General features: G+C 45.1%; 1 protein-coding gene across 1 annotated transcript in view; it reads left to right on the forward strand.

Moving 5' to 3' along the window:
* SNTG1 (syntrophin gamma 1) overlaps window positions 1–26,071 on the forward strand; it is a 418,769-nt gene that overhangs the window by 275,164 nt on the left and 117,534 nt on the right. The window contains exons 10-11 of the mRNA XM_068396528.1: window positions 23,220–23,322; window positions 25,785–25,867. Of these exons, the coding sequence (XP_068252629.1) occupies window positions 23,220–23,322; window positions 25,785–25,867 (186 nt within the window). The remainder of the gene's footprint in view (window positions 1–23,219; window positions 23,323–25,784; window positions 25,868–26,071) is intronic.

Here is a 26,071-nt window from a genome sequence, read left to right on the forward strand (position 1 = left end):
CCTTAAGACTGTATAACTACACAGATAGTTTAGTGTAGCTGAGTAATCCTAAAGAAGTAGAGCCCTACACAGAGCAGGTAATGTGAAAATAAAGACAGGCAGTTCTGAACTCTGGCAGGTACTCACTACGTATAGATACACTGAAAAAGCTCATGAAACTTGGAAAGAGTTTGGGTTGAAATCTTCTGCTTCTCTGAATTTTTTTGTGTTTTCCTAGGTACTTTCTTGTCATGAGTAACTGCATATCATATAGAGCTGAATGGCTAATAAATGCATCTTTGTGTATTTATTTCTTCTATGGACCACAGTCCCAGACAAGTACTAGTCCATGTAATATAGGTTGGGAAACATTAACAAGGCCCATTGTTTTGAATTAGAATAAACATTTGCATTAGAATCAGTCAACAGTGTGAAGCTCAGCTGGAATGAGTCAAAGAATATGCTGGTATGTCCCCTCCCTGGCAGTGTTCAAGGCCAGGTTGGATGGGGCTTTGAGCAACTTGGTCTAGTGGAGAGGTGTCCCTGCCTGTGGCAGGGGGGTTGGAACTAGATGATCTTTAAGGTCCCTTCCAACCATTCTATGATTCTATGATCATGGTAAATAATGTGTTAGAGTTGGAATCTATATAGGAAAATAATATTTTTAATTTTTCAGAATATGGTATGAAATGTTTCAGTTCAGGAACCTATGGTGTCCCCTGTGACCTATGGTCAGGGACTGCAGGGTATGGTGTTTCCAGTTTTGATAGACATAAAATTTTAACAAGTACTAATTCCTTGCTTTTCATAGGTTCTGTATTGGAGTAATGGCCTTCTAATGATTTAATATGAACTGTGATGACCAGTAAGTGCAGTCTTCAGTGAAACAGAATTCAAAATTAGGGTACGTGACCTAAGAATGCAAATTAAGAATATACAGCAGTATTTTTTTATGGGTTATATTTATTAATGATGCTAAGATTAATGAAAGAAGAACAGGAAAATGCTGCAGACTTTTCCTGGCAGACTTTTTCTGTCATAATGTTTTTTTCCTCAGATGTTTACATTGATATCTTTTGCTGAGGCACTCCGATATTACTTTTGAAAAGATAAACATGCAACTAAGCAATAATTGCAGTCTGTTGCTATTCTGATTGAAAGATTACTAAACATTTTAGTGTTGATTATGGAGCATAAGAAAGCTTAAAGATTTCCAGAAAGCTGTCATCAGATCTTTTAGACAAACTTGTAAGTACTCCATTCCACAAGTGTTAGACTTAAAAGTTTAAAAACAGATTATTTTTTCCATCTCAATTGTAAATATATCGCTGAAGTGACAATATTCTCTTTTTACCTTGGAACTTGTTGGAGAGCACCGTAGGGGAAAGGGACCTGGGGGTCCTAGTGGACAACAGGATGACCATGAGCCAGCAGTGTGCCCTTGTGGCCAAGAAGGCCAATGGCATCCTGGGGTGTATTAGAAGGGGTGTGGTTAGCAGGTCAAGAGAGGTTCTCCTCCCCCTCTACTCTGCCCTGGTGAGGCCGCATCTGCAATATTGTATCCAGTTCTGGGCCCCTCAGTTCAAGAAGGACAGGGAACTGCTAGAGAGAGTCCAGCGCAGAGCCACGAAGATGATTAAGGGAGTGGAACATCTCCCTTATGAGGAGAGGCTGAGGGAGCTGGGTCCCTTTAGCTTAGAAAAGAGCAGACTGAGGGGTGACCTCATTAATGTTTATAAATATGGAAAGGGCAAGTGTCATGAGGATGGAGCCAGGCTCTTCTCAGTGACATCCCTTGACAGGACAAGGGGCAATGGGTGCAAGCTGGAACACAGGAGGTTCCACATAAATATGAGGAAAAACTTCTTTACGGTGAGGGTGACCGAACACTGGAACAGGCTGCCCAGAGAGGTTGTGGAGTCTCCTTCTCTGGAGACATTCAAAACCCGCCTGGACGCGTTCCTGTGTGATATGGTCTACGCAATCCTGCTCCGGCAGGGGGATTGGACTAGATGATCTTTCGAGGTCCCTTCCAATCCCTAACATTCTGTGATTCTGTGATTCTGTGATTCTGTGAACTGCATTGAAGAAAGAACTGACAGGAGTCTGTGTCATCTATGTGACCTATATTTGGTCCTCTGTTGCCTGATGGATTTTTTTGTGTGTGTGAGTTAATTATATTTCAAATAAATTATTTGTGAAATTAATCTCTTCTACCTCCTCATTACAGTTATTCACGTTGCTACATCTGATTATTTTAGTCATTTCCTGTGAAGGAAACTCTGTAGATGTCTCTTAGTGTCAGCTAATATAAATGGCCTGCTTTGCATGTAGGCTTGAAGCATAATGAAATCTATCTATTTAAAGGTGGATCACTCAGTTTTCTACTAATGCTTTATACAGGAATTTTGAGGTTGCATGTTTTGGTATCTCTGTGTCTAAAGCCCATAAGCCTGTGAAAACAAGCAGGGCAAGGATCAATGAAGGAAGCCTGAATACAGCTATAAGATGACTGGCATGACATTGTCCACCTGACAAACCACCTGATGGTCTATCTTAAATGACTGCTGTCATGTGGAATCAGGAATAATTTTGTTTCTAAGTGGTCAGTCTGATGGGACTTGTCAAAAAGCATCAAACCCTGAATCTCAGTGTATGTTGCTCTGAAATGATCTTTTGTATAGCGTCTTAGTAGCTGGAGCATTCACTGAGTAAGTGCTACCTCAATTCAATTCCAGTGTCATCTTGAGAAGCCATAAACCTTTATCTGCCACTTTTCAGAATAATTGCTTAGGAGTCGGCTCGGTAGAGTATCTTTGCTGTAACTACTAATCTTACTGCATCCCCCTGCACTTTCGTAAAACAGTGCCAGTAGCAAGATACATGCAGAAGAGGGTTCTGAGTAGAAGGGCACACTTTTGGCATGTGCACCTCTCAGCCCTGCATTTCCTTTTGCCTTGTTTGAGGAAGGTCCCAGTTCTAGTGTGCAGCCCATTTGGGTTCATGTCTAAATATCTAACACAGGTTCTGGAACCAGACAGCAAAAAATTAAAACCTACAACTATGGTAGTGTCAAACTATGGTCTGAAGTATACTTTGAGTTGTGCAGCCTGAGTTGGAACTGCTGTCATAAAATGGTATTCTAGTTTGCTCTGTGTATCAGTAAGAGAAATTTTCTGAAGAAAAAAACTTTGATAGTTTTTACTATTATATTTGTTGATTAATTTTCATTGTTGGCAAATACTGTGATAAATATGATATCATAGGAATTAAAAACTCCTCATATGCTGATGTGTTTTTAATGCAAATATTCTGTACTAACTACATGGCTTTTACTGAACAAAAAAGTTGATTTTTTAAATAAACATAATTCAAGACAGTTGTATGCATGCATTGAGCCTTCTGGCTTCGGGCCTTTGTGTGATTGTACCAGGATGCATGTTGTGGTATCTGCTGATGGACTTGAACTAGTGCATTGTGTAGCTCTGCACAGGGGCTAGGAACGTGTCTTCTTTTCCCCCTGTACTCAGCACTGGTGAGGCCACACCTCAAATACTGTGTTCAGTTTTGGGCCCCTCAGTACAAGAAAGACATTGACATGATGGAGTGTGTCCAAAGGGCAACGAAGCTAGTGAAGGATTTAGAGCACAAGTCGCATGAGGAGCGGCTGAGGGAACTGGGGTTGTTTAGTCTGTAAAAAAGGAGGCTCAGGGGAGACCTCATCGCTCTCTACAACTACCTAAAAGGAGATTGTAGTGAGGTGGGTGTTGGTCTCTTCTCCCAAGTTGCAAGCGATAGGACAAGAAGAAATGGCCTCAAGTTACACCAGGGGAGGTTTATATTGGCTATTAGGAAAAATTTCTTCACCAAAAGGGTTGTCAAGCATTGGAAGAGGCTGCCCAGGGAAGTGGTGGAGTCGCCATCCCTGGAGGTATTTAAAAGACGTGGAGATGTGGTGCTTAGGGATGTGGTTTAGTGGTGGACTTGGCAGTGCTGGGTTCCCGGCAACGAATCAGGAGAGGAGGGGGCGTAGCCGGAGGCACCACGGGCGATTTAAGCGATTTAAACGCACCACCCGCTGTTGATTGGGTGATTGATTGATTGATTGATTGATCGGGTGCTAAACAGCCTCCTGGAGGACAGGGACTAGTCCCTGCCCAGAAGGGAGAGGGAGACTCAGCAGTGCCTGTGTGAGTCAGCAGTGACTGGGTGTGCCCCAGGGCAGGAGAGGCTGCAGTCGTTTGCAGCTCGTTGGGGAGGGCACTGACTCCCTCCCAGTGCACAAGGCGAGGAAGGTGCCAAGGAGCTGTGAACCAGGGGTGTCACCAACAGGTATTTCCCAGCTCAGTGAAAGAACAATGGTATCTACCCGGCGGAAGAAGACCAAAATGGATGTGGGAACTGTCACGGTTTAAAGCTGGGCCAGCTATTAACCAGGTGGCAGATGCTCTCTGTTAACCCTCTCCCCCCCACCTAAGGGAAAGGGAAAGGGAAAAGGGAGAGAGACTTATGGGTTGGAAAGTTAAAACAGTTTTAATAAACTATAATAATGAAAAAGAATATAATAACAATAATAATAGAAATAACCAAATATATACAAATATGTACAAAACCAAGATCAAGAGCTTGGAAATCCTCCTCAGGCAGAATTGCTCCCCCCAGTACAGGCAGAGGGGAAAAGGCAGTACCTCCACCCAGCACGGGCAGAGGGGAAAATGCAGTAGCTCCACCCAGCACGGGCAGAGGGCAAAATGCAAAAGCTCCACTGCCATCACACCTGCAGGCTTTTAACTGGAGATTTGGCAAAGCTGGTACCAATCAGTGGGAGACAGGAGGGCCCCTCCCTCCTGGGCCCCACCTCCAGGAGGCAGTGGGTTAGTGATAAACAGGAAAGTGAGAATGACATGTATGGGATGGAATACCTTGCTGGTCAATCCTGGGTCACCTGCCCCGTCCACTACTCCCTGCAGGTACAACCCCCTTCGGCTCTTTACTCGTAAGCAGTGACCTTGGGTTCTCTAAGACTATTTGGCCTGGTTTGAGCCAAACCAGGACATTCCACCCCTTATTCCATACCATTCATGTCATACTCAGATCACCACTACCTTTTCATTTTCAAATATATATATACATATCACTAGTCTATGATTCATCTTTATGCAAAAAGTCCATCAAGTTCATTTGGTTCAGGATTGTGGGTTTGCATCTGGTTAGCAGTCTCTCAGCAGTCTTTCTGGCTAGCAGTCTCTCTTTTGTCATGGTTCGTGCCCACGGGTTGCAGGTTAAAGATGTCAGACTCGAGGAGGTTACTGGACGCCACTTGATGAAGCTAGCTCCGGTCGCATCACCACTGTCTTAACCTAAAAGACACTTATGCAGCAACAACATACAGTTCAAAATTAAGTAGTCTCACCCAGAATCAGATCACCTTCAGGGACACATCGGACTTCACCATCTTGCAACATCACCCACCAAGTACATCCAGGTCCCTGAGCAAAAGCAATCCCACGAATGGGTTTACCTTTGCCCGTTACAGGAAGAATCCAGACAGTTTTTCCCAATAGATTCCTTTCATGCACCACCGGGACTTTATCTCCTTCTACTGTATGTAGAAGGTCTGACTGAGCAGGGCCAGCTCGATTGATAGATCCCCTGGTGTTAACTAACCAGGTAGCTTGTGCCAGATGTTTATCCCAGTTTTTAAAGGTTCCACCCCCCATTGCTTTCAGGGTAGTTTTTAACAGCCCATTATACCGTTCAATTTTCCCAGAGGCTGGTGCATGATAGGGGATGTGATATACCCATTCAATGCCATGCTCTTTGGCCCAGTTGTCTGTGAGACTGTTTTTGAAATGAGTCCCATTGTCCGACTCAATTCTCTCTGGCGTGCCATGTCGCCACAAGATTTGCTTTTCGAGGCCCAGAATAGTGTTCCGGGCAGTGGCATGGGGCACAGAGTATGTTTCCAACCATCCGGTGGTCGCCTCCACCATGGTAAGCACATAGCGTTTACCCTGGCGGGTTTGAGGGAGTGTGATATAGTCAATTTGCCAGGCCTCCCCATATTTATATTTCAACCACCGTCCCCCATACCACAAAGGTTTTAACCGTTTGGCTTGCTTAATTGCGGCGCATGTTTCACAATCATGGATAACCTGTGCAATAGAGTCCATGGTTAAGTCCACCCCTCGGTCACGAGCCCATCTGTATGTTGCATCTCTCCCTTGATGACCTGAAGTGTCATGAGCCCACCGAGCTAAAAATAGTTCACCTTTGTGTTCCCAGTCCAAATCTATTTGGAACACTTTAGCAGCTTGATCCGCTTGTTGGTTGTTTCGATGTTCCTCAGTTGCCCGACTTTTAGGTACGTGAGCATCTACATGACGTGCCTTCACGACTAGTTTCTCTAGCCGAGCAGCAATATCTTGCCACAATTTAGCAGCCCAAATAGGTTTCCCTTTGCGCTGCCAGTTGCTTTGCTTCCACTGCTTTAACCACCCCCACAAGGCATTTGCCACCATCCATGAGTCAGTATAAAGATACAGCCTTGGCCACTTTTCTCGTTTAGCAATGTCTAAAGCCAGCTGGATGGCTTTTACTTCTGCAAATTGACTTGATTCACCTTGTCCTTCTGTGGCTTCTGTGACTCGTCGTATAGGACTCCATACAGCAGCTTTCCACTTCCGATGCTTTCCTACAAGACGGCAGGATCCATCGGTGAACAGCGCATACTGCTTCTCATCCTCTGGTAGTTCATTATATGGTGGGGCTTCTTCAGCACGTGTCACCTCCTTTTCTGGTGGCATTCCGAAGTCTTTGCCTTCTGGCCAGTCCATGATTACTTCTAAGATTCCTGGGCGATTAGGGTTTCCTATTCGAGCCCTCTGCGTAATTAATGCAATCCATTTACTCCACGTCGCATCAGTTGCATGATGGGTAGTGGGAACCTTACCCTTGAACATCCAGCCTAGTACTGGTAGTCGAGGTGCTAGGAGAAGTTGTGCTTCAGTACCAATTACCTCTGAAGCAGCTCTAACTCCTTCATATGCTGCCAGTATCTCTTTTTCAGTTGGAGTGTAATTGGCCTCGGAGCCCTTGTATCCTCGACTCCAAAATCCTAGGGGTCGACCTCGAGTCTCCCCTGGCACTTTCTGCCAGAGGCTCCAGGTAGGACCATTGTCCCCAGCTGCGGTGTAGAGCACATTTTTAACATCTTGTCCCGTACGGACTGGTCCAAGGGCTACTGCATGCACAATCTCTTGTTTAATCTGTTCAAAAGCCTGTCGTTGTTCAGGGCCCCACTGAAAATCATTCTTCTTTCTGGTCACTTGATAAAGAGGGCGTACAATCTGGCTGTAATCTGGAATATGCATTCTCCAGAAACCCACAACGCCTAAGAAGGCTTGTGTTTCCTTTTTGTTAGTTGGTGCGGACATTGCTGTTATTTTGTTGATCACCTCTATCGGGATCTGGCGACGCCCATCTTGCCATTTAATCCCTAAAAACTGGATCTCCCGGGCAGGTCCCTTGACCTTGCCCCTTTTTATGGCAAAACCAGCTTGCAGAAGAATTTGGATTATTTTCTCCCCTTTGTCAAAAACTTCTGCTGATGTATCACCCCACACAATGATGTCATCAATGTATTGCAAATGTTCTGGAGCTCCACCCTTTTCTAGTGCAGTCTGGATCAGTCCATGGCAAATAGTAGGACTGTGTTTCCACCCCTGGGGCAGTCGATTCCAGGTGTACTGGATACCTCTCCAGGTAAAAGCAAACTGTGGCCTGCACTTTGGTGCCAAAGGAATAGAGAAAAAGGCATTAGCAATGTCTATGGTGGCGTACCACTTGGCTGCCTTTGACTCCAGTTCGTATTGAAGTTCTAGCATGTCTGGCACAGCAGCACTCAGCGGTGGCGTAACTTCATTTAGGCCACGATAGTCCACAGTTAATCTCCATTCTCCATCAGACTTTCGCACTGGCCATATAGGACTATTAAAGGGTGAGCGAGTCTTGGTAATCACTCCTTGATTTTCTAATTGTCTAATCAGTTTATGAATGGGGATCAGGGAGTCTCGATTGGTGCGATATTGTCGTCGGTGCACCGTGGTAGTAGCAATTGGCACCTGTTGTTCTTCAACCTTCAGCAACCCCACAACAGAAGGATCTTCTGAGAGGCCAGGCAAGGTAGACAGCTGTTTAATGTCCTCAGTCTCTACAGCTGCTATACCAAAGGCCCATCTGTACCCTTTTGGGTCCTTAAAATACCCTCTCTTGAGGTAGTCTATGCCAAGGATGCACGGAGCATCTGGGCCAGTCACAATGGGGTGCTTTTTCCATTCATTTTTAGTTAGGCTCACTTCGGCCTCCAATACAGATAACACTTGAGATCCTCCTGTTACTCCTGAAATGCTGATAGATTCTGCCCCTTTATGATCCGATGGCATTAGGGTGCACTGTGCACCAGTGTCTACCAGGGCTCGATACCTTTGTGGTTTTAATGTGCCAGGCCATCGAATCCACACAGTCCAATAAATCCGGTTGTCCCTCTCCTCCACCTGGCTGGAGGCAGGGCCCCCCCTAATTAAGAAATGGATTCATGCTGCTCACAGGGACTGGACCTTCATTTCTCCTATTCACACTTGGGAAAAAATGATTTGAGGCCCATCTCCCCTGACTGGGGTCCTGCTCACTGGTAACTGGAGCAGCCATCCTCCTAGAAAAATTCTCTCTGGTATTTCTTTTAGCTTGCAACTCACGTACTCGTGCCTGTAGGGTACTGGTAGGTTGTCCATGCCATCTGCTCATGTCCTCCCCATAACCACGCAGGGCAAACCACAGGATACCTCGTGATGTGTTCCTTTTCCTTTGAGCTGGTCCTGTAGGAGAACGTTTTCTCTTAACAGCTGCAACGCGCGCCTGTGTAGGTAGAGAGTCAAGTTTATTCTCGATCATGGACAGTTTGTCTGACAGTTGTTTAAATGAGTCCTTGTTCTCCTTAGTCAGTTTTTCCACAGCCGAGATGCGTGCCTGCAGTGGGGAAGAAATACTATCTTCATACTGTCGCATACAGTTAGCCATTTTGCCCACAGTAGAATGTGCCATATCATCTTCTCCCCATACTAATATTGACAATGTATGGGTATATGTCGGTGGAGCATTCTTCACAACCTTCCGGAACATGGATCGGTTGCATTCCACTTCATCAGGATCTACAGGATCTACAATGTTCCGTGGGTGTCTATAAATGATCTCTTGCACAGCCAGTTCTCTAAGGTAGTTAATACCTTTTTCTATAGTGGTCCATTTGCTTAGGTGACTCATAACATCATCTTTATAGGGATACCTGCTCTTTACAGCTGACAAGAGTCGCCTCCAGAGACTGATAGTGTTTGACTTTCTTGCGAGCGCCTTATCAATACCACCATCTCTGGACAGGGATCCCAGCTGTCTGGCTTCTCTGCCATCCAATTGCATGCTGTCTGCCCCATTATCCCAGCATCGGAGCAACCAGGTAATAATAGGTTCACCGTCATAACGGCTGAAGTCTTTCCTTATATTTCTCAGGTCCTTCAGGGATAAGGAGTGGTAGGTTATCTCTACGTCTGAGTCCTCCTCTTGTGATAGTTCTGCTTTAGAAGGGCCTTTCTTCTGTGATGGGTCTGCTTTAAAAGGACGATCGAGGAAACCCCCATCTGTGTCAGGCCCTAACTCTGCCTGAGAAGGGCCCTCACCTGGGTCATATGATGGCTCTGCCTTAGAAGGCTCTGAGTCATCATCCTTCACTTCACGAGCTGATTTCTTTTGGTATTTCTTCCTGGTTACAGGAGCAATTGGTAGAGATTCGATAGATGCTGGAGTCTGAGTAGATGCAGTGGCTGTCGTGGGAGTGCTGAGAGTCTGAGTAGCTACAGTGGCCATCTTGGGGGGTGTAGCAGCTGTGGTACAGGCTGCCGAGGTTTCAGTGGGTTTAGTGGCTGTAGCAGCAGTACACACTGTAGGATCTGAGGTGGCTGCATGACACCTACAACTGTCCCTGCACTGATATTTAATCTTATCCCACATCAGAAACACATTCAGGACAACCAAAAATAAAAACATGCCACCTAGACAGCACCATCCTAATTTCGCAAAATCTAGTGGAATCAGCTTGGCAGAAAAGGAGAAGGTACTATTTCCCAAAGTAAAACTGGAAGTGTAATCATTAACAGAATCAGCTAAAGGGCGCCTGGAGCGTGCAGATGAAGTTGCTGCTACTGATTCGCGATTAAAGCTGCCCATCATTGTGTCATAGAGATAAGAGATCGGAATATTAACTGCCCAGTTTATCACAGCATAAATCAGTATCAAACCCCATACCAAAACAATACATTTCGACCAGCGCCCACTGCTAAACTGCATGTAAACATTCATAAGAAGCAAGCAATAACACAGTGCCCACGGCAGGTAAGGCATCATTGCAATACTCAATTGTGAAAGAACCTCCATAAAAAGATGAGATAACACAGCATTCAAAAATGACATCACCATCTTCACTATCTGTTTTAACTTTCCAACCCCTCGTAAATCTCAAAGGAAGAAATCTGATATTCTCTCAGCTGAGCTCTCCGGGTCTCCTCCCACCAGAGCCAGGATTCAACTTATCAGAGCAACCTGTTGGAGCTTCTCTCAAGCCCCACCCCACGTTGGACACCAATAAATCTGTCACAGTTTAAAGCTGGGCCAGCTATTAACCAGGTGGCAGATGCTCTCTGTTAACCCTCTCCCCCCCACCTAAGGGAAAGGGAAAAGGGAGAGAGACTTATGGGTTGGAAAGTTAAAACAGTTTTAATAAACTATAATAATGAAAAAGAATATAATAACAATAATAATAGAAATAACCAAATATATACAAATATGTACAAAACCAAGATCAAGAGCTTGGAAATCCTCCTCAGGCAGAATTGCTCCCCCCAGTACAGGCAGAGGGGAAAAGGCAGTACCTCCACCCAGCACGGGCAGAGGGGAAAATGCAGTAGCTCCACCCAGCACGGGCAGAGGGCAAAATGCAAAAGCTCCACTGCCATCACACCTGCAGGCTTTTAACTGGAGATTTGGCAAAGCTGGTACCAATCAGTGGGAGACAGGAGGGCCCCTCCCTCCTGGGCCCCACCTCCAGGAGGCAGTGGGTTAGTGATAAACAGGAAAGTGAGAATGACATGTATGGGATGGAATACCTTGCTGGTCAATCCTGGGTCACCTGCCCCGTCCACTACTCCCTGCAGGTACAACCCCCTTCGGCTCTTTACTCGTAAGCAGTGACCTTGGGTTCTCTAAGACTATTTGGCCTGGTTTGAGCCAAACCAGGACAGGAACCCAGACAGAGTTCCCACGGAAGGAGGCGATGGTGCAGGTCGCAGGCTGCAGGGAATGCTACAGTGTCTCTGTGGTATCAGGGGGCTGTGTGTGCTGTGAGCAGGTAGATGATCTGCTCGGCCGAGCGGCACAGCTGCAAAGCCAGGTTGAAAGGCTTCAAGCCGAAGTAGAAAGGCTTAGGAGCATTCGGGAGGCTGAAATGGAGATAGACTGGTGGAGCCAGGCTCTGCCCTCCCTGCAACAAAAATGGGAGCACCTGCCGGAGAGCTCCCAGGATCGAGGGACAACTGTACTCTGCCCCTCTCAGGTGGAAAACAATAACCTAGAGGAGAGGAGTGAGTGGAGGCAAGTCTATGGCCGTGGCAAAAGGCGAGTGCCCTCCTTGCCTACTTTGCCTCCACAGCTGCCTCTGAGCAATAGATATGAAGCCCTAGTGGAATACAGCCGGTCCAATGGGGATGTGGTGGAGAGGCAACCTATATCAGAGGTCTCACCACAGTCAGAAAAACCTGACAGGCGTATAGCTACCTCCTCCACAAGGAAGAAGAGAAGAGTTTTAGTGGTTGGAGACTCCTTCCTAAAGGGATCTGAGGGCCCAATATGCAGAGCTGACCCCCATCACAGGGAGGTCTGCAGCCTGCCTGGAGCCCGAATCAGGGATATCACCAGGCAACTCCCCAACCTGGTGAAGGCCACAGACTACTACCCCCTGCTGATCTTCCAGACAGGTGGGGAAGAAGCTGCATCCCGTCATCTGAGGGGGATGAAGAAAGACTACAGGCCCTAGGACGGTTGGTGAAAGAGTCTGGGGCACAAGTTGTTTTCTCCTCCCTCCTTCCATTTTCAGGTGATGACGTGGGCTGGAATAGTAGGATTCTCTCTATTAATGCCTGGCTACGAGACTGGTGCTACAGGCAGGGCTTTGGGTTCTTTGATAATGGCTGGTTTTATAGGACGCCAGGCGTGACGGTAATACATGGGAAAGGTTTATGTCATAGGGGCGAAAGGGTTCTGGGACAGGAATTAGCAGGGCTCATTCGGAGAGCTTTAAACTAGATTCGAAGGGGGATGGGGTAATAGCTGGGCTTGCACCACTGGGGCAACGCTCTAGTGTTGAGGTAGACCAGGAGGCCCCCCATCCCCCTGGGGTGAAATCGGTGTGCTCAGCTCGCTCCCTGAAATGCCTGTACACCAATGCGCGCAGCATGGGGAATAAAGAGGAGGAGTTGGAAATCCGTGTTCGGTCGGGGGGCTATGATTTAGTGGCAATTACAGAGACTTGGTGGGACGCCTCGCATGACTGGAATGTGGTCATGGATGGCTATGTCTTGTTCAGGAAAGACAGGCCGCTAAGGAGAGGTGGTGGAGTTGCTCTTTATGTGAGTGAGCAGCTAGAATGTATTGAGTTCTGTCCAGGGGCAGACCAGGAACGAGTTGAGAGTTTGTGGGTGCGAATTAAGGGGCAGGCTGGCAGGGGTGATACTGTTGTGGGTGTCTATTACAGGCCACCGGATCAGGATGAGGAGGGTGATGAGGCCTTCTACAGGCAGCTGAGAGCAGTCTCTCAATTACAGGGCCTGGTGCTTGTGGGGGATTTCAACTACCCTGATATTTGCTGGGAGGCCTACTCAGCCAGCCATCCTCAGTCCAGGAGGTTCCTCCAGTGCATTGATGATAACTTTCTGATGCAAATGGTGGATGAGCCAACTAGGAGAGGAGCGCTGCTGGATCTTATCCTTACTAACAAGGAGGGTCTGGTTGAAGTGGTGAAGGTTGAGGGCAGCCTTGGTTGTAGCGACCATGAGATGGTAGAGTTCAGGATCTCATGTGGCAGGAACAGAATAGCTAGCAGAATCACAACCCTGAACTTCAGGAGGGCCAACTTTGGCCTTTTCAAGCAATTGCTAGGGGAAATCCCATGGGACAGGGTACTAGAAGGTAAGGGGGCCCAAGATAGTTGGTTAGCATTCAAGGACTGCTTCTTCCGAGCTCAAGATCAGAGCATCCCAGCAGGTAGGAAGTCAAGGAAGGGTAGCAGGAGACCTGCATGGTTAAACAGGGAACTGCTGGGCAAACTCAAGTGGAAGAAGAGGGTGTACAGATCGTGGAAGGAGGGGCTGGCCACTTGGGAGGAATATAAGTCTGTTGTCAGAGGATGTAGGGAGGCAACTAGGAAAGCTAAGGCCTCCTTGGAATTAAACCTTACAAGAGAGGTCAAGGACAACAGAAAGGGCTTCTTCAAATCCATTGCAGGTAAAACCAACACTAGAGGCAATGTAGGCCCACTGATGAATGAGGTGGGGGCCCTGGAGACAGAGGATAAAAAGAAGGCGGAGTTACTGAATGCCTTCTTTGCCTCTGTCTATACTGCTGGAGGCTGTCCTGAGGAGCCCCGGACCCCTGCGGCCCCAGAAGAAGTCAGGATAGAGGAGGAATCTGTCTTGGTAGATGAGGGCTGGGTCAGGGACCAATTAAGCAACCTGGACGTCCATAAATCCATGGGCCCTGATGGGATGCACCCGCGGGTGCTGAGGGAGCTGGCGGAAGTCATTGCTAGGCCACTCTCCATCATCTTTACTAAGTCGTGGGGAATGGGAGAGGTGCCTGAGGACTGGAGGAAAGCGAATGTCACTCCAGTCTTCAAAAAGGGCAGGAAGGAGGACCCGGGGAACTATAGACCAGTCAGCCTCACCTCCATCCCCAGAAAGGTGATGGAACAACTTGTCCTTGGTGCTGTCTCTAGACACATCAAGGATAGGGGCATTCAGCATGGCTTCACCAAGGGGAAGTCTTGCTCAACCAACTTGATAGCCTTTTATGAGGACGTAACCGGTGGATAGATGATGGTAAAGCTGTAGATGTGGTCTATCTCGATTTCAGTAAAGCGTTTGACACGGTCTCCCACAGCATCCTCGCAGCTAAACTGAGGAAGTGTGGTCTGGATGATCGGGTAGTGAGGTGGATTGTGAACTGGCTGAAGGAAAGAAGCCGGAGAGTGGTGGTCAATGGGACAGAGTCCAGTTGGAGGTCTGTGTCTAGCGGAGTCCCGCAAGGGTCGGTACTGGGACCAGTACTATTCAATATATTCATTAAGGACTTGGATGAGGGAATAGAGTGCACTGTCAGCAAGTTCGCTGATGACACAAACCTGGGAGGAGTGGCTGACACACCGGAAGGCTGCGCAGCCATTCAGAGAGACCTGGACAGGCTGGAGAGTTGGACGGGGAGAAATTTAATGAAATATAATAAGGGCAAGTGCAGAGTCCTGCATCTAGGCAAGAACAACCCCATGTATGAGTACAAGTTGGGGACAGACCTGTTGGAGACCAGCGTAGGGGAAAGGGACCTGGGGGTCCTAGTGGACAACAGGATGACCATGAGCCAGCAGTGTGCCCTTGTGGCCAAGAAGGCCAATGGCATCCTGGAGTGTATTAGAAGGGGTGTGGTTAGTAGGTCAAGAGGGGTTCTCCTCCGCCTCTACTCTGCCCTGGTGAGGCCACATCTGCAATATTGTGTCCAGTTCTGGGCCCCTCAGTTCAAGAAGGACAGGGAACTGCTAGAGAGAATCCAGCGCAGAGCCACGAAGATGATTAAGGGAGTGGAACATCTCCCTTATGAGGAGAGGCTGAGGGAGCTGGGTCTCTTTAGCTTAGAGAAGGGCAGACTGAGGGGTGACCTCATTAATGTTTATAAATATGGAAAGGGCAAGTGTCATGAGGATGGAGCCAGGCTCTTCTCGGTGACATCCCTTGACAGGACAAGGGGCAATGGGTGCAAGCTGGAACACAGGAGGTTCCACATAAATATGAGGAAAAACTTCTTTACGGTGAGGGTGACTGAACACTGGAACAGGCTGCCCAGAGAGGTTGTGGAGTCTCCTTCTCTGGAGACATTCAAAACCCGCCTGGACGCGTTCCTGTGTGATATGGTCTAGGCAATCCTGCTCCGGCAGGGGGATTGGACTAGATGATCTTTCGAGGTCCCTTGCAATCCCTAACATTCTGTGATTCTGTGATATGCCTGAAATCTAGGGCTTTGTAGATGATCTCGAAAATATTAAAAATCTAGGGCTTTATAGAAAAAAAATGCATACATCTTGAATAGTCAGTACAGCTTTTGGAAATAAAACAGAATCTTACCTTTCAATGATACAGAGAATAAGCAAATCTGTTTAATGGTGCCTGGTCATGCATTTTCTGCAATCTAGGATGCAGTGCTTTAGAAACTGACAGGTGAAATGCATAGACATACAGATCTCTTCCAAAGGGAGTTTTTCCATAGCTTACAGTGGGGAGATATAATCTTGTTAGACTTTGGAAATGTTAGGTTACTACTGAGTTAAATTTTTGTCAGGAAAATATTCCATGCATTTAGCATTATGATTTTTTCTCACCTTCACTACACTCTTCGTAAATGATAAAAAAAAAATCTTAGGAAGTTGCTGCATTTTTGTTTTGAAATTGTTGAAATAATGCTTCCATGTTTATTTAAAATTAATATTCTTTCCAAAAAATGTTTCTTTTTCACGTTTTAGAAATTGGGTCCATTTTTATCTTTTCACATTCTAGGGCAAATGTTTTAAATGTTTTTATTTTATGTAAATTTAGAAATGCCTTCTCTATTAGCAATATTAAACTGAAAATCTCTTACTTCTACAGCTACATTTCATTAAATTTGAAAATCTTTTTACCACACAGTGGGGATGAGGCTCTAATTCTATTCCAGGACTGATAAGAATTGTTATTTGTGGCTGGCATTGTCTTTGATAATTTGATTGTACAGTTATTATAGGAGCAATTTTTCTTAAAAGTCATTTTTTAATTTAAAAGAAAGCAGTTAATTGTGGACTAGTCATTCATCAAGTAAATAGCCATTTTTAACAACACAGTAAGTGTTGTTGCATTCTACCTGATGCTGGAAAATTTTTGCAAGGGATGGAATCATCTTGGAAAACAGTGATCAATCAGCAGTTGGATGTGGTGACCCTAGTAAAAATTTTTTTTTGGAAGGTCCAGGCACAGCTCTATAGAATAAAAAGTGGGTATGGAATAAAATAAGCATACTTTTTCCAGTGACCTGTTGTTTTTTTAATCTACCGAAAAAAATGTGGTATCACTTTAATGCCACTGTTCAACCTTCAATGAATCAAGATGTCCACGGTTCTCTATTTTTCCTATTTAAAATACACCTTATCCTTGAATGGGGGAAAAAAAACCCAAAACAAAACCCACCTTTTTCTATTTTCTGGACTAATGTATCAGGAATTTAAGGAATTTAGCATAATTATATCAAAATATGGAAGTAGACATTACAAAAATGAGAAAAATTTCTCACAAAGTTGGGGCACAAGTTGTTTTCTCCTCCCTCCTTCCATTTTCAGGTGATGACGTGGGATGGAATAGTAGGATTCTCTCTATTAACGCCTGGCTACGAGACTGGTGCTACAGGCAGGGCTTTGGGTTCTTTGATAATGGCTGGTTTTATAAGACAACAGGCGTGACAGTGATACATGGGAAAGGTTTATGTCGTAGGGGCAAAAGGGTTCTGGGACAGGAATTAACAGGGCTCATTCGGAGAGCTTTAAACTAGATTCGAAGGGGGATGGGGTGGTAGCTGGGCTTGCACCACTGGGGCAATGCTCTAGTGTTGAGGTAGACCAGGAGGCCCCCCATCCCCCTGGGGTGAAGTCAGGGGGTGAATCTGGGATGAAATCGGTGTGCCCAGCTCGCTCCCTGAAATGCCTGTACACCAATGCACGCAGCATGGGGAATAAGCAGGAGGAGTTAGAAATCCGTGTTCGGTCGGGGGGCTATGATCTAGTGGCAATTACAGAGACTTGGTGGGACGCCTCGCATGACTGGAATGTGGTCATGGATGGCTATGTCCTGTTCAGGAAAGACAGGCCGCTAAGGAGAGGTGGTGGAGTTGCTCTTTATGTGAGTGAGCAGCTAGAATGTATTGAGTTCTGTCCAGAGGCAGATCAGGAGCGAGTTGAGAGTTTGTGGGTGCGAATTAAGGGGCAGGCTGGCAGGGGTGATACTGTTGTGGGTGTCTATTACAGGCCACCGGATCAGGATGAGGAGGGTGATGAGGCCTTCTACAGGCAGCTGAGAGCAGTCTCTCAATTACAGGGCCTGGTGCTTGTGGGGGATTTCAACTACCCTGATATTTGCTGGGAGGCCTACTCAGCCAGCCATCCTCAGTCCAGGAGGTTCCTCCAGTGCATTGATGATAACTTTCTGATGCAAATGGTGGATGAGCCAACTAGGAGAGGAGCGCTGCTGGATCTGATCCTCACTAACAAGGAGGGTCTGGTGGAAGAGGTGAAGGTTGAGGGCAGCCTTGGTTGTAGCGACCATGAGATGGTAGAGTTCAGGATCTCATGTGGCAGGAACAGAATAGCTAGCAGAATCGCAACCCTGAACTTCAGGAGGGCCGACTTTGGCCTTTTCAAGCAATTGCTAGGGGAAATCCCATGGGACAGGGTACTAGAAGGTAAGGGGGCCCAAGATAGTGGGTTAGCGTTCAAGGACTGCTTCTTCCGAGCTCAAGATCAGAGCATCCCAACAGGTAGGAAGTCAAGGAAGGGTAGCAGGAGACCTGCATGGTTGAACAGGGAACTGCTGGGCAAACTCAAGTGGAAGAAGAAGGTGTACAGATCGTGGAAGGAGGGGCTGGCCACTTGGGAGGAATATAAGTCTGTTGTCAGAGGATGTAGGGAGGCAACTAGGAAAGCTAAGGCCTCCTTGGAATTAAACCTTGCAAGAGAGGTCAAGGACAACAGAAAGGGCTTCTTCAAATCCATTGCAGGTAAAGCCAACACTAGAGGCAATGTAGGCCCACTGATGAATGAGGTGGGGGTCCTGGAGACAGAGGATAAAAAGAAGGCGGAGTTACTGAATGCCTTCTTTGCCTCTGTCTATACTGTTGGAGGCTGTCCTGAGGAGCCCTGGACCCCTGCGGCCTCAGAAGAAGTCAGGATAGAGGAGGAATCTGTCTTGGTTGATGAGGGCAACATAGGGGGATCATTAGGGGCAGTCAACATGGCTTCACCAACGGGAAGTCTTGCTCAACCAACTTGATAGCCTTTTATGAGGATGTTACCCGGTGGATAGATGATGGTAAAGCTGTGGATGTGGTCTATCTCGATTTCAGTAAAGCGTTTGACACGGTCTCCCACAGCATCCTCGCAGCTAAACTGAGGAAGTGTGGTCTGGATGATCGGGTAGTGAGGTGGATTGTGAACTGGCTGAAGGAAAGAAGCCAGAGAGTAGTGGTCAGCGGGACAGAGTCCAGTTGGAGGTCTGTGTCTAGCGGAGTCCCTCAAGGGTCGGTTCTGGGACCAGTTCTATTCAATATATTCATTAATGACTTGGATGAGGGATTAGAGTGCGCTGTCAGCAAGTTCGCTGATGACACAAAACTGGGAGGAGTGGCTGACGCACTGGAAGGCTGCGCAGCCATTCAGAGGGACCTGGACAGGCTGGAGAGTTGGGCGGGGAGAAATTTAATGAAATATAACAAGGGCAAGTGTAGAGTCCTGCATCTGGGCAAGAACAACCCCATGTACCATTACAAGTTGGGGACAGAGCTGTTGGAGAGCAGCGTAGGGGAAAGGGACCTGGGGGTCCTAGTGGACAACAGGATGACCATGAGCCAGCAGTGTGCCCTTGTGGCCAAGAAGGCCAATGGCATCCTGGGGTGTATTAGAAGGGGTGTGGTTAGCAGGTCGAGAGAGGTTCTCCTCCCCCTCTACTCTGCCCTGGTGAGGCCACATCTGGAGTATTGTGTCCAGTTCTGGGCCCCTCAGTTCAAGAAGGACAGGGAACTGCTAGAGAGAGTCCAGCGCAGAGCCACGAAGATGATTAAGGGAGTGGAACATCTCCCTTATGAGGAGAGGCTGAGGGAGTTGGGTCTCTTTAGCTTAGAGAAGAGGAGACTGAGGGGTGACCTCATTAATGTTTATAAATATGGAAAGGGCAAGTGTCAAGAGGATGGAGCCAGGCTCTTCTCAGTGACATCCCTTGACAGGACAAGGGGCAATGGGTGCAAGCTGGAGCACAGGAGGTTCCACTTAAATTTGAGGAAAAACTTCTTTACTGTAAGGGTGACTGAACACTGGAACAGGCTGCCCAGAGAGGTTGTGGAGTCTCCTTCTCTGGAGACATTCAAAACCCGCCTGGACGCGTTCCTGTGTGATATGGTCTAGGCAATCCTGCCCCGGCAGGGGGATTGGACTAGATGATCTTTCGAGGTCCCTTGCAATCCCTAACATTCTGTGATTCTGTGATTCTGTGAAAAATCCCGAAAGTCTTCCAAATGACTGTGAATTCTTAAGAGACCTTCATTGTTTGCAGGAAGCAGAAAACAGTCCTTAGCTTTTTAGTCTTCCGTCATTTGTATCATGCATACAATATGTAATGATGCTGGCAAAAAAATCTGGAGTTACTTATTCTGACCAACCTAGCATAAAGGTTTCCTTATAAATCAGAATATATGCTGTAACTCTGAAAAAGGTTTATAAAGGATTATGTAGTCTACTTCCCTCTTATGTTTGAAAGTAACCTTGAAGTATTTCTTGAATTATCACTGCCAGAAATAACCAACACGTACATTCTCAGTGATAGTGCTTGATGGACAGGGTATTGGCAACGTATACACAATAAAGGTGAAGGAGCTTTCTTCGAAGTAAGAGAGCATGATGGCTAAGCAAATATCTGTCCATTTCTTCATCTAAAAATTATATTATGATTGACAACTTGTTTATTCAGTATGTTCATGAATTTACTTCAGTGGTAAAAGCTCTTTACTGCTTTGTTAGTGGAATATGCTACCAGTTCTTCAGGTCGACATGGATATACTTGTGCAAATACATCCATTTTTCATGAATGTGCATTTTCCAAGCCTGAACAAGCAACACCTTTACTTTCATACAGTCCTCATTTTACCAAAATAGCTCTATAAAATTTTGAGCTAAACTGATGTTAGGCAGTGAGGAAGAGAGAAGTAATTAATGTGCCAGCATCTCTGACTATTAGTCGAATTCCACTCATGTTTGTAAAACTCTAGAAATTCATACTGTATCGTATCTTCCAGACAAACTGCTTGGCTTCCTGTTTTCAAGTATTTTTTTCCATAGACATAACTCTCCATAACAATTAGGCACATTACTTTTGGCTGTTTCCTCGGTAAGAGTAGATTTCCTGTTGTACCTCATTCTCTTTCTGCACGGAGGGACGGCAATATGGCATGGTGCACATGTTGAATGAGGACACAAAGGCATGCTTGATTTAAAGCAGTTTAGTAATTGTTCATGTCTTATGTAAAATAAAGACAAAAAATGTGAAATAACAGTAAAGCTTTCAAGCAAAAGCTACAAAAAGACAATTAATAAATTTAATTAAAACCCCTATTTTCTTCAGCTAACCTTACTTCCCAGAATGGCTTTGTTAATGACTAGAAAGTAAGTGAAATGGGATTGATAGCTTGTCTCCTCTTTGTTTTTTCCTTTTTTAGTCTTTTATCCCTCTTTAGTCTTTATTCTGCATGTCAAAATCTAGTCACTTGCTGGTTATATGCTTCATACACTCCAAAATACACTTCAGTGAGATAAGTATTACTGATTTCAACTAAAATATGTACCAACTTAAATTCGTCATCCTTTGAGATAAAGAGGTTTGAGAGAGAGAGAGAGAGGCTAGAGAAAAAGGTCACAGTGGACTACTTATGGCAACTTCTAGCCTTTACAGAACAATGTATTATCAAATGAAGTCATGTAGAGTCATGGCTTGTTTAAGTCTCAGAAGAAGACAGATTAAGGGGCAGAGTTTCCTGTCTCAGCTTCTTTCACAAATGATATCCACTTATTCTTAGAGATCTTCAAAGGTGACTTTATAAATTAAAGTTGGTAATGCTGTAACTTCTCCACTTATTTCTTCCCCATTCCTGAGTAAAAAGAAATATTTTTTAAAAGTCAGAGGGTAGCTGTAGTTTTCCTGCACTTTGTCTATCCACATCTGTCTTTTCAGTAGAGAATACATGCCTGTAAGTTTTTGCTTTGGCTATGACTATTCTGAACTGTGTGACTGCTATGTAAGAGAGAAGGATGAATTTTCTGTGAAGGCTGAGGATACGGTATGGTTTCTCTGATGGAATTCAGGACTTTGGAGTCTTGATCTACTGTTCTGCAGATTGCGAGTCATCTTTTTGTGAAATAAGTACTACTTATGAATTCTAAGGTATAAAACATATCAGAACTGGGAAGTGCTCATCAAAGAGGCTCATGTTACAGAAGAAGTTTTTTGACATGGTATGCAGTTTAAGTTGTGAAATTTGTTGTGATGTGTGTTTATTTGCACACATACATATAAATACACACTACACTGTAAATTCTGCCTTGACAACCTCTGTGCTATTTTAAACAATAAAAAGCCTAAAATTTCGGAGTGGATTTCGGATACTGAATCAAATATTCTGTCATCATGTTGTTACTCCTCTGTAGCAACCAGTGTGGATTAGGAAGTATTGCGTTTAAAGGCAAAGTCAACATTTTTTTCTTTAAGAATTTCTTTAACTTAATGTAGTGCAGTGATTCCATGTGAAAGCATCCCTGCATATAGTTATATACATGCATGTAACGAAATCTGTAGGATAGGTTGTTGATAGGCATAGATTAAAGAATAACAATCCTCCATAAATTATTTACAAGACTTTCTCAGAAGCAGCAGCATGACAGAAGGGGGGTTACCTGTGTGTTATCCAGCTACCATGAGAACACAGCAGAAGGGGAGCAGATACATACTAGTTTAAAACGTTTGTCTACTATGTTACTGTTTAGCAGCTCTTGGAACACTGTTGCCAGTGCACTGGCTGTCTGCACAGTATGAGTGCAGTCACTCCGATAGAGGTGTGGTTCAATCTTCTGTCTTTGTAAGCCCAAATCAAATCAACTCTTGAATAGTTTTGAAGTTATGGAGCCAGAAGAACAGGAAAGGTTGTTGTCTGAAAGAGTTGTGTGACCTGATGCTTCTTGGCTTTCACGTTATAAACTGATTCAAATGTTATTCTTCTACTGTTAAGTATAGCACTTTGCTTAGTTGCTTTTGTGCCTCCTTTGTGCCACTCTGGGGAGGTGCCTGGGGTCCCCTTTCTCTGCTGTGTGTCTTGAGGTGTCTATCAGCTGTACCACAAAAAAGCTAAAGGCATGAACAAGAGCCACAGGAGCAATTGTGGGAGAGGACAGGAAGGCTAAAAGCATTCACAGGTAGATAGGTGATTTATGCATTCCTGTGTCGAAAATGCAAGCTGCCCTTTGGCAAAAGCCAAGCTTGTCCTTATCTAAGACTTAAGGCTTAAAATAGGTACTTTTCCTCTGTGGCTGTAAGGAAGATTAGGTCTCTCATCCATGCTGGAGCGCTTAGGCTAAATATAACTCTGGCTGTTGGAGAGACTTATTCATAGCGTTATGGCACAGCTGTGCAAACTACTGCTATTGTTTTGGTTGGAGATTTATGAGAAAACCTCAGGGGGACAAAAGAATTTTTTTTTTTTTATACACACATGCTACTGTGGATGATGCCAGATCTGAAAGAAGGAGGTGCACAGCTGAACAGTGTCAGGGAGCAAGTTGTGCAATAGCACAGTGCAAAGCCAGTGGTATTAGAGGAGGCCAGTGCCCACCCTCTCCATTACCTGCATGTGGGACTAGAACAACAGACAAGCATATAGCAAGCTTTACATGTTACTTTCTTTTCAAAAAAATATCATTGCAATAAATTGCTAAGCAGTCATGTTCTGGTATGTGAAAGCTGTGTGACATTGCTTACATCTGCTGATGCATTTTGGTCATACATTTATTTTAAGATGTCCTGTCTGTATTTCTCTTCCAGGTTCAAGTCCTTCGCAACGCAGGGGAAGAAGTGACCCTAACTGTGTCCTTTCTGAAAAGAGCACCTGCTTTTCTCAAACTGCCACTGAATGAAGATTGTGCATGTAAGCCTTTATTACTTGGCCAAAAGAAAACTCAATTCAATGCTCATGAATGCTTGCAGCTTCCAAAACTACTGTGCATTACGGGTGATTGACAGCAGCTTTTTCAGTCAGCAATGCTGCTTCAATATGAGCTGCTCATATTGCCAGGTCCTGTAGTAAAGTTCATTTTCAGCAAAAAATCACAATCTTTGCTTGACAAACAGGTCACCAGGCATTTGACTGGTGTGAATCAGCAAAGAGGTAGGTAAAACAGTGGAATTACATTAGTTTACAGTAGTTCACATTCTGATGCAGAGTGTTTAAAAGCAGTTTTGCAGGCACCATCATATAACTCTTTCTCTGAAGAGTTTTGTCTTGTAAATGTGAAAATGAGGTTGTGTGTGTATATTTGGAGGGCTTAACTTTTCCATTTAACATTCAGATGCTTTCACAGAATCACAGAATCACAGAATGTTAGGGATTGGAAGGGACCTCGAAAGATCATCTAGTCCAATCCCCCTGCCGGGGCAGGATTGCCTAGACCATATCACACAGGAACGCGTCCAGGCGGGTTTTGAATGTCTCCAGAGAAGGAGACTCCACAACCTCTCTGGGCAGCCTGTTCCAGTGTTCAGTTACCCTCACCGTAAAGAAGTTTTTCCTCATATTTATGCGGAACCTCCTGTGTTCCAGCTTGCACCCATTGCCCCTTGTCCTGTCAAGGGATGTCACTGAGAAGAGCCTGGCTCCATCCTCATGACACTTGCCCTTTCCATATTTATAAACATTAATGAGGTCACCCCTCAGTCTCCTCTTCTCTAAGCTAAAGAGACCTAGCTCCCTCAGCCTCTCCTCATAAGGGAGATGTTCCACTCCCTTAATCATCTTCGTGGCGCTGCACTGGATTCTCTCTAGCAGTTCCCTGTCCTTCTTGAACTGAGGGGCCCAGAACTGGACACAATACTCCAGATGCGGCCTCACCAGGGCAGAGTAGAGGGGGAGGAGAACCTCTCTTCACCTGCTAACCACACCCCTTCTAATACACCCCAGGATGCCATTGGCCTTCTTGGCCACAAGGGCACACTGCTGGCTCATGGTCATCCTGCTGTCCACTAGGACCCCCAGGTCCCTTTCCCCTACGCTGCTCTCCAACAGGTCTGTCCCCAACTTGTACTCATACATGGGGTTGTTCTTGCCTAGATGCAGGACCCTACACTTGCCCTTGTTATATTTCATTAAGTTTCTCCCCGCCCAGCTCTCCAGCCTGTCTAGGTCTCTCTGAATGGCTGCGCAGCCTTCCGGTGTGTCAGCCACTCCTCCCAGTTTTGTGTCATCAGCGAACTTGCTGACAGTGCACTCTATTCCCTCATCCAAGTCCTTAATGAATATATTGAATAGTACTGGTCCCAGTACCAACCCTTGAGGGACTCCACTAGACACAGGCCTCCAACTGGACTCAGTCCCATTGACCACCACTCTTTTTGGTGGAGGTGTCTGTCTACTTAAAAATAAATTACTCAGATGATTAGTATTTTGTTTAAGTCCAACCGAGTTTTAGTCAACTAGCCCCATGAGAGACATATCAAGGCAGCTGTCTTCCTTTAATTATATTAAATTGTAAGTGTCAGTGCATAATTATATATTGCAGCATATCTAAACATATTTATATGTCAGCCTGTGCCTTTTGTCACCGCTGCTTTCCTTCTGCTTCTTACTCCTAAGAGGGTAAAATGAATTGCTTAATTTTTAAGCAACAAAACAATAAATACTTGATTTCAATACTTTTAGCCTTTGATTATATGTTAGTAGGAATTAAACTAAATTATGAAATAATATTTTATACAATCATTTGTTGAAATAGTATCTTTATCTTTTGCCTAGATATTAAATTCTAGTCACACAAGAAAAAATTTAGAACACCATATTCTTAAATAAAAATGTATCCCAGTACATTTGTCCCTTTTATTAGAGGTTGTGGTATCACAGAATACCCTGAGTAATGCACACAAACATGCGTTTGAATCGATCCTATCATGCTACTTGTGAGTAGCATGTAATTTCCTAAACTGTAACAAGAACAGTTAGATCTGTAAACTTCATTGAGAGTAACAAAAGCATTATCTGAGTAGTTCATTCAAGTGAAAACCAAGTGAGGAGGTACACACTTCCCTTTTATTATCAAATTTGCAAAAACCTTTGTTTTTTTTTTCTAACTAAACAGATTATTAACTCCTTTAAGCAAAGCACCTGGTGGGAGGTTTCTTGAGCCCTGCGAGGGTTTCTTGAGCCTCCACTCAGCTTAAAAAGGCACTCCACTCAAACCAGAAGACAGATACTGGCTGAATGGAGAAAGTAAATGTGTGTTAGATACAACAAAACTAATGAGGAGAGGGGAATACATACATACAGACAGACATACACAAATTTGAATTATAGCATTATAGATTAATGAAGATATTTTGGTGAATTCATATTTGTATTAGGTGCCCCCAGTGACCAAAGCAGTGGCACATCCTCTCCCCTATGTGACAGTGGTTTGCATCTCAACTACCACCCCAACAACACGGTAAGAGCTTATGTTTCTGTGATGGAATTACACAGAAGAATAATAATACTATAATAGCTAAGTGGAAGTACCTAATAAAAGACAGCAACATGGGAGGAGCTCTAATTAACATTGGAGATAGACAGTTCCATAGGGGGCAAAAAGACTTGCCAGATATTATGTCTGGAAATTAAACTATGACAAATTATACCAGCTGAGACTGTG

Source organism: Nyctibius grandis, chromosome 3, assembly GCF_013368605.1.
Source record: "Nyctibius grandis isolate bNycGra1 chromosome 3, bNycGra1.pri, whole genome shotgun sequence".
Classification (NCBI taxonomy): domain Eukaryota; kingdom Metazoa; phylum Chordata; class Aves; order Nyctibiiformes; family Nyctibiidae; genus Nyctibius; species Nyctibius grandis.